Source organism: Lepus europaeus, chromosome 10, assembly GCF_033115175.1.
Source record: "Lepus europaeus isolate LE1 chromosome 10, mLepTim1.pri, whole genome shotgun sequence".
Lineage (NCBI taxonomy): Eukaryota > Metazoa > Chordata > Mammalia > Lagomorpha > Leporidae > Lepus > Lepus europaeus.
Genome location: NC_084836.1, coordinates 125322570 through 125335236, shown reverse-complemented (window position 1 = coordinate 125335236; position 12667 = coordinate 125322570). Strand labels below are relative to the sequence as shown.

The 12667-nt window shown below is 67.4% G+C and overlaps 1 protein-coding gene across 2 annotated transcripts; it reads left to right on the top strand.

Annotated features, from left to right (window-relative positions):
• Window positions 1–20: 20 nt before the first annotated feature.
• Window positions 21–12579, top strand: ARFRP1 (ADP ribosylation factor related protein 1). 2 transcript variants are annotated; one of them, XM_062204488.1, is made up of 8 exons: window positions 21–69; window positions 174–272; window positions 372–459; window positions 2805–2887; window positions 9800–9881; window positions 10110–10180; window positions 10727–10827; window positions 11070–12579. In XM_062204488.1, exons 2-8 carry the CDS (start codon window positions 180–182, stop codon window positions 11155–11157), a joined length of 606 nt encoding a protein of 201 aa, XP_062060472.1. In that variant the 5' UTR covers window positions 21–69; window positions 174–179; the 3' UTR covers window positions 11158–12579. The 2 variants fall into 2 exon arrangements, with proteins under 2 accessions (XP_062060472.1, XP_062060473.1); XM_062204489.1 differs by having other exon boundaries at window positions 27–69; window positions 179–272.
• The last annotated feature ends 88 nt before the right edge of the window (window positions 12580–12667 follow it).

Below are 12667 nucleotides of genomic sequence, written 5' to 3'. Positions count from 1 at the left end.
GGGGCCGCCGGGACGCGTCCCGTCAGGCGCCGCGCGGGGTCGGCGCGGGGTCGGCGGGCCCGGGCGCAGGTAGGCTGCGGGCCCGGGGCCGTGCGGCCGGGGCGCGGGGCGGCGGGAGCCGAGCCGGGCGGGCGGGGCGCGGGCCCGGGGCCGTGACGTGTCTCGGTGTCCAGCGCAGGATGTACACGCTGCTGTCCGGCCTGTACAAGTACATGTTCCAGAAGGACGAGTACTGCATCCTGATCCTGGGCCTGGACAATGCCGGCAAGACGGTAGGTGCCCGGCGGGGGCCCGGCCCCCCGCCCGCTGGGCGGCCGCGCTCGCGGCCCTGCCTGGCCTGGCCCCCGACGCCGCCCGCCCTGTCTCCCCAGACCTTCCTGGAGCAGTCGAAGACCCGCTTTAGCAAGAACTACAAGGGGATGAGCCTGAGCAAGATCACCACCACCGTGGGCCTCAACAGTGAGGCGGGGCCTCGGGCTGCGGGGGGGGGGGGGGCTGAGCCTGCTGTGACGCCCACCGGGGCCGCCCTGACCGATGGTGACCCCGGGGCCGCCCTGAATGATGGTGACCCCGGGGCCGCCCTGACAGATTGTGACCCCAGACCCTGCCCTGCCCTCCTCTGCTGACCCCCAGACCCCGCCCTGACTGCTGCTGACCCCGGGGCCGCCCTGACCGATGGTGACCCCAGACCCTGCCCTGCCCTCCTCTGCTGACCCCCAGACCCCGCCCTGACTGCTGCTGACCCCGGGGCCGCCCTGACCGATGGTGACCCCGGGGCCGCCCTGACAGATTGTGACCCCAGACCCTGCCCTGCCCTCCTCTGCTGACCCCCAGACCCCGCCCTGACTGCTGCTGACCCCGGGGCCCTCCCTGACCGATGGTGGCCCCGGGGCCGCCCTGACAGATGGTGACCCCAGACCCTGCCCTGAATGATGGTGACCCCAGACCCCGCCCTGACCGATGGTGACCCCAGACCCTGCCCTGCCCTCCTCTGCTGACCCCCAGACCCCGCCCTGACTGCTGCTGACCCCGGGGCCCTCCCTGACCGATGGTGACCCCGGGGCCACCCTGACAGATGGTGACCCCAGACCCTGCCCTGAATGATGGTGACCCCAGACCCCGCCCTGACCGATGGTGACCCCAGACCCTGCCCTGCCCTCCTCTGCTGACCCCCAGACCCCGCCCTGACTGCTGCTGACCCCGGGGCCGCCCTGACAGATTGTGACCCCAGACCCTGCCCTGCCCTCCTCTGCTGACCCCCAGACCCCGCCCTGACTGCTGCTGACCCTGGGGTCCTCCCTGACCGATGGTGACCCCGGGGCCGCCCTGACAGATGGTGACCCCAGACCCTGCCTTCCTCTGCTGACCCCGGGGCTGCCCTGACCGATGGTGACCCCGGGGCCGCCCTGACAGATTGTGACCCCAGACCCTGCCCTGCCCTCCTCTGCTGACCCCCAGACCCCGCCCTGACTGCTGCTGACCCTGGGGCCCTCCCTGACCGATGGTGACCCCGGGGCCGCCCTGACAGATGGTGACCCCAGACCCTGCCTTCCTCTGCTGACCCCGGGGCTGCCCTGACCGATGGTGATCCTGGGGCCGCCCTGACAGATTGTGACCCCAGACCCTGCCCTGCCCTCCTCTGCTGACCCCAGACCCCGCCCTGACCGATGGTGACCCCAGACCCTGCCCTGCCCTCCTCTGCTGACCCCCAGACCCCGCCCTGACTGCTGCTGACCGCTGCTGACCCCGGGGCCGCCCTGACCGGTGGTGACCCCGGAGCCTTCCCTGACTGATGGTGACCCCAGACCTCACCCTGACTGCTGCTGACCCCAGGGCCGCCCTGACTGGTGGTGACCCCAGGGCCCTCCCTGACCGATGGTGACCCCAGACCCTGCCCTGCCCTCCTCTGCTGACCCCAGACCCCGCCCTGACCGATGGTGACCCCAGACCCTGCCCTGCCCTCCTCTGCTGACCCCCAGACCCCGCCCTGACCGATGGTGACCCCAGACCCCGCCCTGACTGCTGCTGACCCCAGGGCCTTCCCTGACTGATGGTGACCCCAGACCTCACCCTGACTGCTGCTGACCCCGGGGCCGCCCTGACTGGTGGTGACCCCAGACCCCGCCCTGACAGATGGTGACCCCAGACCCTGCCCTGCCCTCCTCTGCTGACCCCGGGGCCCGCCCTGACCGATGGTGACCCCGGAGCCCTCCCTGACTGATGGTGACCCCGGGGCCGCCCTGACCGATGGTGACCCCAGACCCTGCCCTCCTCTGCTGACCCCGGGGCTGCCCTGACCGATGGTGATCCTGGGGCCGCCCTGACAGATTGTGACCCCAGACCCTGCCCTGCCCTCCTCTGCTGACCCCAGACCCCGCCCTGACCGATGGTGACCCCAGACCCTGCCCTGCCCTCCTCTGCTGACCCCAGACCCCGCCCTGACCGGTGGTGACCCCAGACCCTGCCCTGCCCTCCTCTGCTGACCCCAGACCCTGCCCTGCCCTCCTCTGCTGACCCCCAGACCCCGCCCTGACTGCTGCTGACCCCGGGGCCCTCCCTGACCGATGGTGACCCCGGGGCCGCCCTGACAGATGGTGACCCCAGACCCTGCCCTGAACAATGGTGACCCCAGACCCTGCCCTCCTCTGCTGACCCCAGACCCCGCCCTGACCGATGGTGACCCCGGAGCTGCCCTGCCCTCAGTTGTTGACTTCCCAGCAGCACCAGTGGGTTTGTGGTTCTAGGAGAGCAGGCACGTGTGTGTCCAGGGGCAGGGTCACGAGCCTTTCCTGTTCTCTGTCCAGTCGGCACCGTGGACGTGGGGAAAGCTCGCCTCATGTTCTGGGACCTGGGCGGCCAGGAGGAGCTGCAGTCCTTGTGGGACAAGGTAAGACAGCCCTGCGTTGCCCCGCCCACACGAGAGCGCTCCATCTGCCCACACCAAGGTGCTCTGCCCATACCGCACTGCTCCGCCCATACCAAGGTGCTCCGCCCACACCGCGCTGCCCTGCCCACACCAAGGTGCTCTGCCCATGCCATGCTGCTCCACCCACAAGGCGTTACCCTGCTCATACCTCACTGCCCTGCCCCACACACATCAGGGTGCTCCACCCACACGGCACTGCCCTGCCCACACAGTGCTGCTCTGCTCACATTGCACTGCCAGCCCTGCCCGTGGTCCCTGCTGGTCCCTGCTCCTGTCTCGGGTTCCCGAGTTGTGCTGCCTCTTGTCTCCGCCCCTTCCTGGAGTCGCCCCAGAAGTGGAGGCTGGAGCGTTCCCTTGGGGAGCGGGCAGGCGTCCAGGTGCAGCACTGAGGGCCAGCTGGTCAAGGGGCCTGGGGGCCGCCCCTCAGGTGCACAGGGAGGAAAGGGTGCGGCTCATCTGAGGGTTTAAGGAGTTCGGTCCAGGGCCGGTGCTCTAGGGTCAAAGACACAGCCACTGAGTGTGGGACTCGCAGCTCAGGCTCACATGTGCAGGGGACGCCCGCGCTGGCCGGGTCAGTGTTCCCGGTGAGGAAACAAAGTGGGGGCCCCGGAGACCCTGCCTCCCCCCAGAGTGAGTGCACACCTACTCCTCCCAGTGCACACCTGCTCCCTCCCAGTGCACACCTGCTACCCACAGTGCACACCTCCCCCCACAGTGCACACCTCCCCCCACAGTGCACACCTGCTCCCCACAGTGCACACCTGCTCCCCCCACAGTGCACACCTCCCCCCACAGTGCACACCTGCTCCCCCCCACAGTGCACACCTCCCCCAGTGCACACCTGCCCCCTCCCAGTGCACACCTGCCCCCCCAGTGCACACCTCCCCCCACAGTGCACACCTGCTCCCCACAGTGCACACCTGCTCCCCCACTGCACACCTCCCCCCACAGTGCACACCTGCTCCCCCCACAGTGCACACCTGCTCCCACAGTGCACACCTACTCCCCACAGTGCACACCTCCCCCCACAGTGCACACCTGCTCCCTCCCTGTGCACACCTGCTCCCCCACAGTGCACACCTGCTCCCCCACAGTGCACACCTCCCCCCACAATGCACACATGCCCCTACAGTGCACACCTGCTCCCCCACAGTGCACACCTCCCCCACAGTGCACACCTGCCCCCCCACAGTGCACACCTGCCCCCTCCCAGTGCACACCTGCCCCCCCAGTGCACACCTCCCCCCACAGTGCACACCTGCTCCCCCCCGTGCACACCTGCTCCCCCCCAGTGCACACCTCCCCCCACAATGCACACATGCCTACAGTGTACACCTACTACCCACAGTACACACCTCCCCCCACAGTGCACACCTGCTCCCCCCACAATGCACACCTGCTCCCCCCCGTGCACACCTGCTCCCCCCCAGTGCACACCTCCCCCCACAATGCACACATGCCCCTACAGTGCACACCTGCTACCCACAGTGCACACCTCCCCCCACAGTGCACACTTGCTCCCTCCCTGTGCACACCTCCCCCCACAGTGCACACCTGCTCCCCCACAGTGCACACCTGCTCCCCCCACAGTGCACACCTCCCCCCACAATGCACACATGCCCCTACAGTGCACACCTGCTCCCCCACAGTGCACACCTGCTCCCCTCACAGTGCACACCTCCCCCCACAGTGCACACCTGCTCCCCCACAGTGCACACCTGCCCCCCCACAGTGCACACCTGCCCCCTCCCAGTAAACACCTGCCGCCCCAGTGCACACCTCCCCCCACAGTGCACACCTGCTCCCCCCACAGTGCACACCTGCTCCCCCCCGTGCACACCTGCTCCCCCCCAGTGCACACCTCCCCCCACAATGCACACATGCCCCTACAGTGCACACCTGCTACCCACAGTGCACACCTCCCCCCACAGTGCACACCTGCTCCCTCCCTGTGCACACCTCCCCCCACAGTGCACACCTCCCCCCACAGTGCACACCTGCTCCCCCACAGTGCACACCTGCCCCCCACAGTGCACACCTCCCCCCACAATGCACACCTGCTCCCCCCACAGTGCACACCTGCTCCCCCACAGTGCACACCTGCCCCCCACAGTGCACACCTCCCCCCACAATGCACACCTGCTCCCCCCCTGTGCACACCTCTCCCACAGTGCACACCTGCTCCCCTCACAGTGCACACCTGCTCCCCCCACAGTGCACACCTCCCCCCACAGTGCACACCTGCTCCCCCACAGTGCACACCTCCCCCCACAGTGCACACCTGCTCCCCCCCTGTGTACACCTGCTCCCCACAGTGCACACCTGCCCCCACAGTGCACACCTGCTCCCCCACAGTGCACACCTCCCCCCACAGTGCACACCTGCTCCCCCCCTGTGCACACCTGCTCCCCCACAGTGCACACCTCCCCCCACAATGCACACATGCCCCTACAGTGCACACCTGTTCCCCCACAGTGCACACCTGCTCCCCTCACAGTGCACACCTCCCCCCACAGTGCACACCTCCCCCACACAGTGCACACCTGCTCCCCCACGGTGCACACCTCCCCCCACAGTGCACACCTGCTCCCCCACAGTGCACACCTGCCCCCCCACAGTGCACACCTGCCCCCTCCCAGTAAACACCTGCCCCCCCAGTGCACACCTCCCCCCACAGTGCACACCTGCTCCCCCCACAGTGCACACCTGCTCCCCCCCGTGCACACCTGCTCCCCCCCAGTGCACACCTCCCCCCACAATGCACACATGCCCCTACAGTGCACACCTGCTACCCACAGTGCACACCTCCCCCCACAGTGCACACCTGCTCCCTCCCTGTGCACACCTCCCCCCACAGTGCACACCTCCCCCCACAGTGCACACCTGCTCCCCCACAGTGCACACCTGCCCCCCACAGTGCACACCTCCCCCCACAATGCACACATGCCCCTACAGTGCACACCTGCTCCCCCACAGTGCACACCTCTCCCACAGTGCACACCTGCTCCCCTCACAGTGCACACCTGCTCCCCCACAGTGCACACCTCCCCCCACAGTGCACACCTGCTCCCCCCCTGTGTACACCTGCTCCCCACAGTGCACACCTGCCCCCACAGTGCACACCTGCTCCCCCACAGTGCACACCTCCCCCCACAGTGCACACCTGCTCCCCCCCTGTGCACACCTGCTCCCCCACAGTGCACACCTCCCCCCACAATGCACACATGCCCCTACAGTGCACACCTGTTCCCCCACAGTGCACACCTGCTCCCCTCACAGTGCACACCTCCCCCCACAGTGCACACCTCCCCCACACAGTGCACACCTGCCCCCCCACAGTGCACACCTGCCCCCTCCCAGTAAACACCTGCCCCCCCAGTGCACACCTCCCCCCACAGTGCACACCTGCTCCCCCCACAGTGCACACCTGCTCCCCCCCGTGCACACCTGCTCCCCCACAGTGCACACCTCCCCCCACAGTGCACACCTGCCCCCTCCCAGTAAACACCTGCCCCCTCCCAGTGCACACCTCCCCCCACAGTGCACACCTGCTCCCCCCCTGTGCACACCTGCTCCCCACAGTGCACACCTGCCCCCACAGTGCACACCTCCCCCCACAGTGCACACCTCCCCCCACAGTGCACACCTGCTCCCCCCCTGTGCACACCTCCCCCACAGTGCACACCTGCTCCCCCCCTGTGCACACCTCCCCCACAGTGCACACCTCCCCCCACAATGCACACATGCCCCTACAGTGCACACCTGTTCCCCCACAGTGCACACCTGCTCCCCCCACAGTGCACACCTGCTCCCCCACAGTGCACACCTGTTCCCCACAGTGCACACCTCCCACAGTGCACACCTCCCACAGTGCACACCTGCTCCCACAGTGCACACCTACTCCCCACAGTGCACACCTGCCCCCTCCCAGTGCACACCTCCCCCCACAGTGCACACCTCCCCCCACAGTGCACACCTGCTCCCCCCCTGTGCACACCTGCTCCCCCACAGTGCACACCTCCCCCCACAGTGCACACCTCCCCCCACAGTGCACACCTGCTCCCCCCCTGTGCACACCTGCTCCCCCACAGTGCACACCTCCCCCCACAGTGCACACTTGCTCCCCCCAGTGCACTCCTGCTCCCTGTGGGCTTGGAGCTGTTGTCACCATGGGATACAGAGTGGTAGAGGTCAGAGTGTGGATGGCACTGGGCCTGGGTCTCCCCAGGTCCTGGCCTCAGTGCTCTCCCTCCACGGTGGCCTCAGGCTGAGGGCCACTGCCTCCCCTCGTGTTTCTGATCCCCCAGGGTGGCTCCCTCCCCACTCACTCCAGCCCTGCCTGTGCCGGGCCCCAGGTCCAGCACAAAGCAGGGCAGGCCAGCCCCTTCCCCGGGGAGCTCCTACCAGGTTCAGCGCAGCCCTGGGGCTGGGCACAGGGCCCTGGCCTCTGTGGCACTCACCAGCTGCCGTGTTTGCCGGTGTCCCAGCTTTCTCGACCACAGGCTCCCCTTCCTGGACCCTCTCCCCTCCAGGCCCTTGTGGACTGTCAAAACCAGAGGCCAGCCAAGCCCGGGCCTGCTGGTCCAAACCAGGGCACACAGGTGTTCTTGTCCCACACAGGGGTGTTAGATTTGGGACCGGCAGTGTGCAGTGTGGTGTGGACCAGCACCCAGAAGGCAGCTGGCAGGGTGGGGGTAGTGGAGTCAAGGCTGTGTCATGCCAGGCTCCCCGTGACGCCAGGCTCCCCGTGACACGCCAGGTTCCCCGTGACACGCCAGGCTCCCTCTGTCACATCAGGCTCCCCGTGACATGCCAGGCTCCCCGTGACACGCCAGGTTCCCCGTGACACGACAGGCTCCCTCTGTCACATCAGGCTCCCCGTGACATGCCAGGCTCCCTCTGTCACGTCAGGCTCCCCGTGACATGCCAGGCTCCCCATGACACTCCAGGCTCCCTCTGTCACGTCAGGCTTCCCATGACACGCCAGGCTCCCTCTGTCACGTCAGGCTCCCCATGACACGTCAGGTTCCCCGTGACACGCCAGGCTCCCTCTGTCACGCCAGGCTCCCCGTGACACGCCAGGCTCCCCATGACACGCCAGGCTCCCTCTGTCACGTCAGGCTTCCCATGACACGTCAGGCTCCCTGTAGTAGGTCAGGCTCAGTGGGCTGGGGCTCTGCACGTTGCCTGGTGGGTCACCAGGTGGCCTTGTAGCCACAGTGAGGCCATCCACTGGGCACAACATGCACCCCTGGGCAGGAAGGCCATGCCATGGCACGGCCAGCCCGCCAGCGCTGGCCACACCCCAGCTGTGCCCTGGGGTGGGGGCATCGTAGTCTGGAGGGGTTGTACCCACTCTGCTGGCAGTGGTCCTGTGGCTGCCTGAGCCCAGTGTGGCTGGGCAGCAGGGTCTCCCATGGTCACTTGAGAGACAGGAAAGGGGGTGTCTGCAGCCTCTCTGGCTCCCAGCCCCCCAGGAAGCACTCCAGGTGGGCTCTGGGCTGAGGGCCGTGTGGGGGTCATGGGCCAGTGATTTCCGGGAGGAATGACCCCTCCCCACCCCGTCAGGCTCTGATGGTGAGTAGAGCCCTTCCCACTGGGCCCCTTTGCTGCCCCTGTGGCCACCATGCGTCCCTCTCATCTCAGGCCAGAGCTGTGATGGGCCGTGCATCAGATCGGGGCTGTCACTGTCCGCGTCCTGGCCTCTGCCCCCGTGTGACCCACACCAAGGTGCAGCTGAGGCCCCGCAGGCGGGGGCCCTCAGGGCCAAGCCTCAGTGTGGCTGCTGCAGGTGCTGGCCACCTCCGGCCTGTGTGCCCATCAGGCTGGGCCCTGTGGGCCAGCCTCTGGGTGCCCGTGCCGGGGTGGGAGAGGGGATTCCTCTGGGCAGTGGGAGGCCTGTAGGGCCTGGGGCCTCCCCATGTGCTGTCTTCGAGGGGCCCTGCTGGGCGTGGTGGCGGGGAAGGCCCGTGCTCAGACCTGCCTTTGGGGCTTCCTCGCCCAGCTGTGGTGCACCCCCTGCTGGCTGCCCCCATGCAGTGCTCGCCCCACCCTTGCCTGTGTGGCGGGGCGGTGCTGTCTGCTCCACGTGCACCTGGGCTTTCTTGTGGGATAGAAACCTTGCCAGCGGCCGGCGCCGTGGCTTAACAGGCTAATCCTCCACCTTGCGGCGCCGGCACACCGGGTTCTAGTCCCGGTTGGGGCGCTGGAGTCTATCCCGGTTGCCCCTCTTCCAGGCCAGCTCTCTGCTATGGCCCGGGAAGGCAGTGGAGGATGGCCTAAGTCCTTGGGCCCTGCACCCGCATGGGAGACCAGGAGAAGCACCTGGCTCCTGGCTTCGGATCAGCGAGATGTGCCGGCCGCAGCGGCTATTGGAGGGTGAACCAACAGCAAAAAAGGAAGACCTTTCTCTGTCTCTCTCTCACTGTCCACTCTGCCTGTCAAAAAAAAAAAAAAAGAAAAGAAACCTTGCCAGGCTTGTGGCTTACGTGGGCACCCTGCCTGGCCCTGCTCGCCGCCCTCTGGCTGTCTCAGACCCAGAGCTGACACGTCTGGCCTGCAGACAGGGCTGCTTCCCGGGTCAGGCTGACTGCTCTCCATCCCTGTCTGTTGCCCATGCTCAGGCCACACGCAGGACAGGGCCCTCAGGTTCTCTGGAGGACAGGAGGGAGCAGGGGACCAGGAGGCAGCCGCTGGGCCCTGGGGTGGGGCTGACTGCTCCCGTCATGGGCTTGTGAACTGTTCCCGGGGTGGTCACACACCTGTCCGTCACCCTCTTCGTGGCCTCTCCTGCTGCCTGTGACACAGGGCCCAGCTAGGGGGCCTTGACCGCAGCAGCCCCAACCCCAGCATCGCCTCCCACCTTCTCTGCAGTACTACGCGGAGTGCCATGGAGTCATCTACGTCATCGACTCCACCGATGAGGGGAGGCTGTCAGAGTCCAAGCAGGCGTTTGGTGAGTGTGGCCAGGCCTCTCCCAGGCGGGGGGCTACCAGGTCCAGTATGGACACCCGTGTGTCCAGAGCTGGCCTTGAGGGATGCTGCCTTGCCAGGGGCTCCTGAACACGTGGCCTGGAAGCACTCCCGGGGGGTGGGGGACACGTGGCGGCCTGGCCGCGTCACGCTGTGGTCAGGGCTGGGCTGGATGCAGGATGCCAGGCGCTGCCTCTTTTGCCCTCCACAGAGAAAGTGGTCACAAGTGAGGCGCTGGACGGTGTCCCTGTCCTGGTGCTGGCTAACAAGCAGGATGTGGAGGTGAGACCCCCCCGCCCCCAGAGTGCTGCTCCTAGGGCCTCACTTCTGGGCTCAGCCCCTTCAGGAATCACCTGGACCTGAGCTGTGCCGGGCGTCTTCTCACCACTGGAGGGAGCCCAGAGCTCAGTATTGCTGGGTCCCCGGTGGGGAGCTGGTCCCTGAGGCCGGCATCTCTGCCAGTCCCACCCCCCAGAGCCAGGATCCTGGTGACACGGTCCCTGCCGTCCAGGAAGTGGGGTGAGGCCCTGGGGTAGCCCTGCTCCCACTCCCAGGCCCTGGCCCTGTCTCACTGCCTGTGGCTCTACCCCTGGTGCTGAAGCCGCTAACAAGGAGGGGGCATCACGCAGAGCGCGTGGCTGTGAGTGAGAGCCCGCCCCAGCCCAGAGCTCACCGGGAGCCCTGTGCGGGTGCTGAGGTCCTCCCTGGGCACGGCCAGCTGCAGGCAGGCTCTCGCCGCCCACGTGGACGCACAGCCCAGGCTGTGTGCTGGGGACAGGGTGGACGCGGCCTGTGGTGGGGCTGCCCTCATGGCCTCCCCTCCCCCAGCCTTGCCTCTCCATCCCTGACATCAAGACGGCCTTCAGTGACTGCACCTGCAAGATTGGCAGGCGCGACTGTCTGACCCAGGCCTGCTCGGCCCTCACGGGGTAAGTGGGCCCTCGCCCTGCTGGCCACCACCGGTCCCACCCACACCCCCTGCTGGCCACCACGGGTCCCACGTCCCACCTCACGCCCCCCTGCTGGCCACTGCAGGTCTCACCTCATGCCCCCTGCTGGCCACTGCGGGTCCCACCTCACGCCCCCTGCCCTCCCCCTCCTTGCCACTGCGGGTCGCACCCCTGCCCCCTGCTGGCCACCGCGAGTCCCACCTCACACCCTGTGTCTGCAGCAAAGGCGTGCGTGAAGGCATCGAGTGGATGGTGAAGTGCGTTGTGCGGAACGTCCATCGGCCACCGCGGCAGAGGGACATCACATAGGCTTGGCTGCCCGCGTCCCGGACACCCTGGCCCCTGGGCCGCCCGCTGTGGCGGGGCCTTGCTGCCCTTCCCTCTGTGCTGTTTTCTCTAAGACAAACGTTGCTGGACACCCAGGCTTCGCTGCAGGGAGGGGCTGCTGTGGGGAGGGGCCGCTGGCACCGAGGGCGCCCTGGGCAGGGGTCTGGATGGAAATGGGGCAGGAGGCAGTGAGTGTGGCCACGGCCTCTGCCCAGGATCCTGCAGGTGGACTGGGGTCTGGGCCGGCCTGCTGGAGTCCTGGGCTCTGACGCAGCCTCGGGATGGACAGGGCCAGGAGACCTTGCTCGCTCCGTCACCTCATCTGAGCCCGGGGCAGTGGAAAGTGGTCAGTGCCCTTGCCCCTTTCCACAGTGGGGGTGCAGCTCCCAGGGACACATCCCTCCCTTGGCCAGGCCTGGGTGGGGCAGCTTGGACACAAGGTGTCTGGCCAGGGTTGGTGGCAGGGGCTGCCGTAAGCCCCCACAGAGCGCAGGCCCTGCAAGTGAGGCTGGTCCTCCCCACGTGGACCCCTGGAGCTGGGAGCGCCCAGTGCAGGTCAGGTGGCGTGTGGAATAAAGATGTCTGACTGGCTCCTGCAGGCAGCCAAGGGGTGAGAGCTGGTGTGGGCAGCTTCTTGTCCCAGGGTCGCTGCAGGGGACCCGTCCCCCCATGAGTCACGCCAGGGGTGGCTGTGCTCAGTGGTGGGGCTGAGGCCGTGACCGCTGAGAGCAGGGCTGGGTGCTGCCCCTGCCACCGGCTGGCCGTCCCCAGCAACCCTGCACAGAGCCTGTCAGCCACCTTCACGAAGTGTCGCAGAACAGAGTGACAGGGAACAAACACTGGCAAGTTCGCTTTGGTGCAGCAGCTGTGCGTGTGAATTAACGAGGTGTGGCAGCGGCGGCCTCAGCACACGGGGAAGCAGGCAGCGTGGCCAGTGAAGTGCCCACAGCAGCGGCCACCACTGTCCCATCTCCCCCCTCCAGGAGCTGCTGCTGCAGCGGCTCCTGCAGAGCCACGTGGCCTGCACCAGGGCACTGAGCCGACCCAGGCCTGCTGTGGGCACTGCCGCCTCCTGGAGGTGGCCTGGAGAGCCACAAAGCCCACGACAGCGTGCTCACACTCCTTGGTCCCAGCCAGGCACACACAGGCACATGAGCCCAGTGGGCAGCTGCAGGGCCTTGGGCTGGGGGAGGCTGGGGCTCAGGTACTGCAAGGGGGACCCACAGGGGGGCTGGGCTAGGGGGTCTGCCAGTTGGCGCTCCTTAATGTGCCTGGGAAAGCCACGGAAAATGGTCAAGTGCTTGGGTCTCTGCCAGCGTGTGGGAGACCAGGGTGGACTTCCTGCCTCCTGGCTCTTGTGGTCATTTGGGAATTGAACCAGCAGAACAAAGAGCTTTCTCCCTATCACTCTGCCTTTGACTTTTTTAAAAAAGATTTATTGGGGGATGACACTGTGGCGCAGTGGGTTGAAGCCCCAGCCTGCAGCACCAGC

Bases quoted from the DNA above. Each gene is read 5' to 3' on its own strand.
- ARFRP1 (XM_062204488.1), top strand. From the start codon at position 180: ATGTACACGCTGCTGTCCGGCCTGTACAAGTACATGTTCCAGAAGGAC. The intron at 2,888-9,799 runs GTAAGACAGCCC...CCTTCTCTGCAG, and splicing joins TGCAGTCCTTGTGGGACAAG to TACTACGCGGAGTGCCATGG. The intron at 10,181-10,726 runs GTGAGACCCCCC...CCCCTCCCCCAG, and splicing joins CTAACAAGCAGGATGTGGAG to CCTTGCCTCTCCATCCCTGA.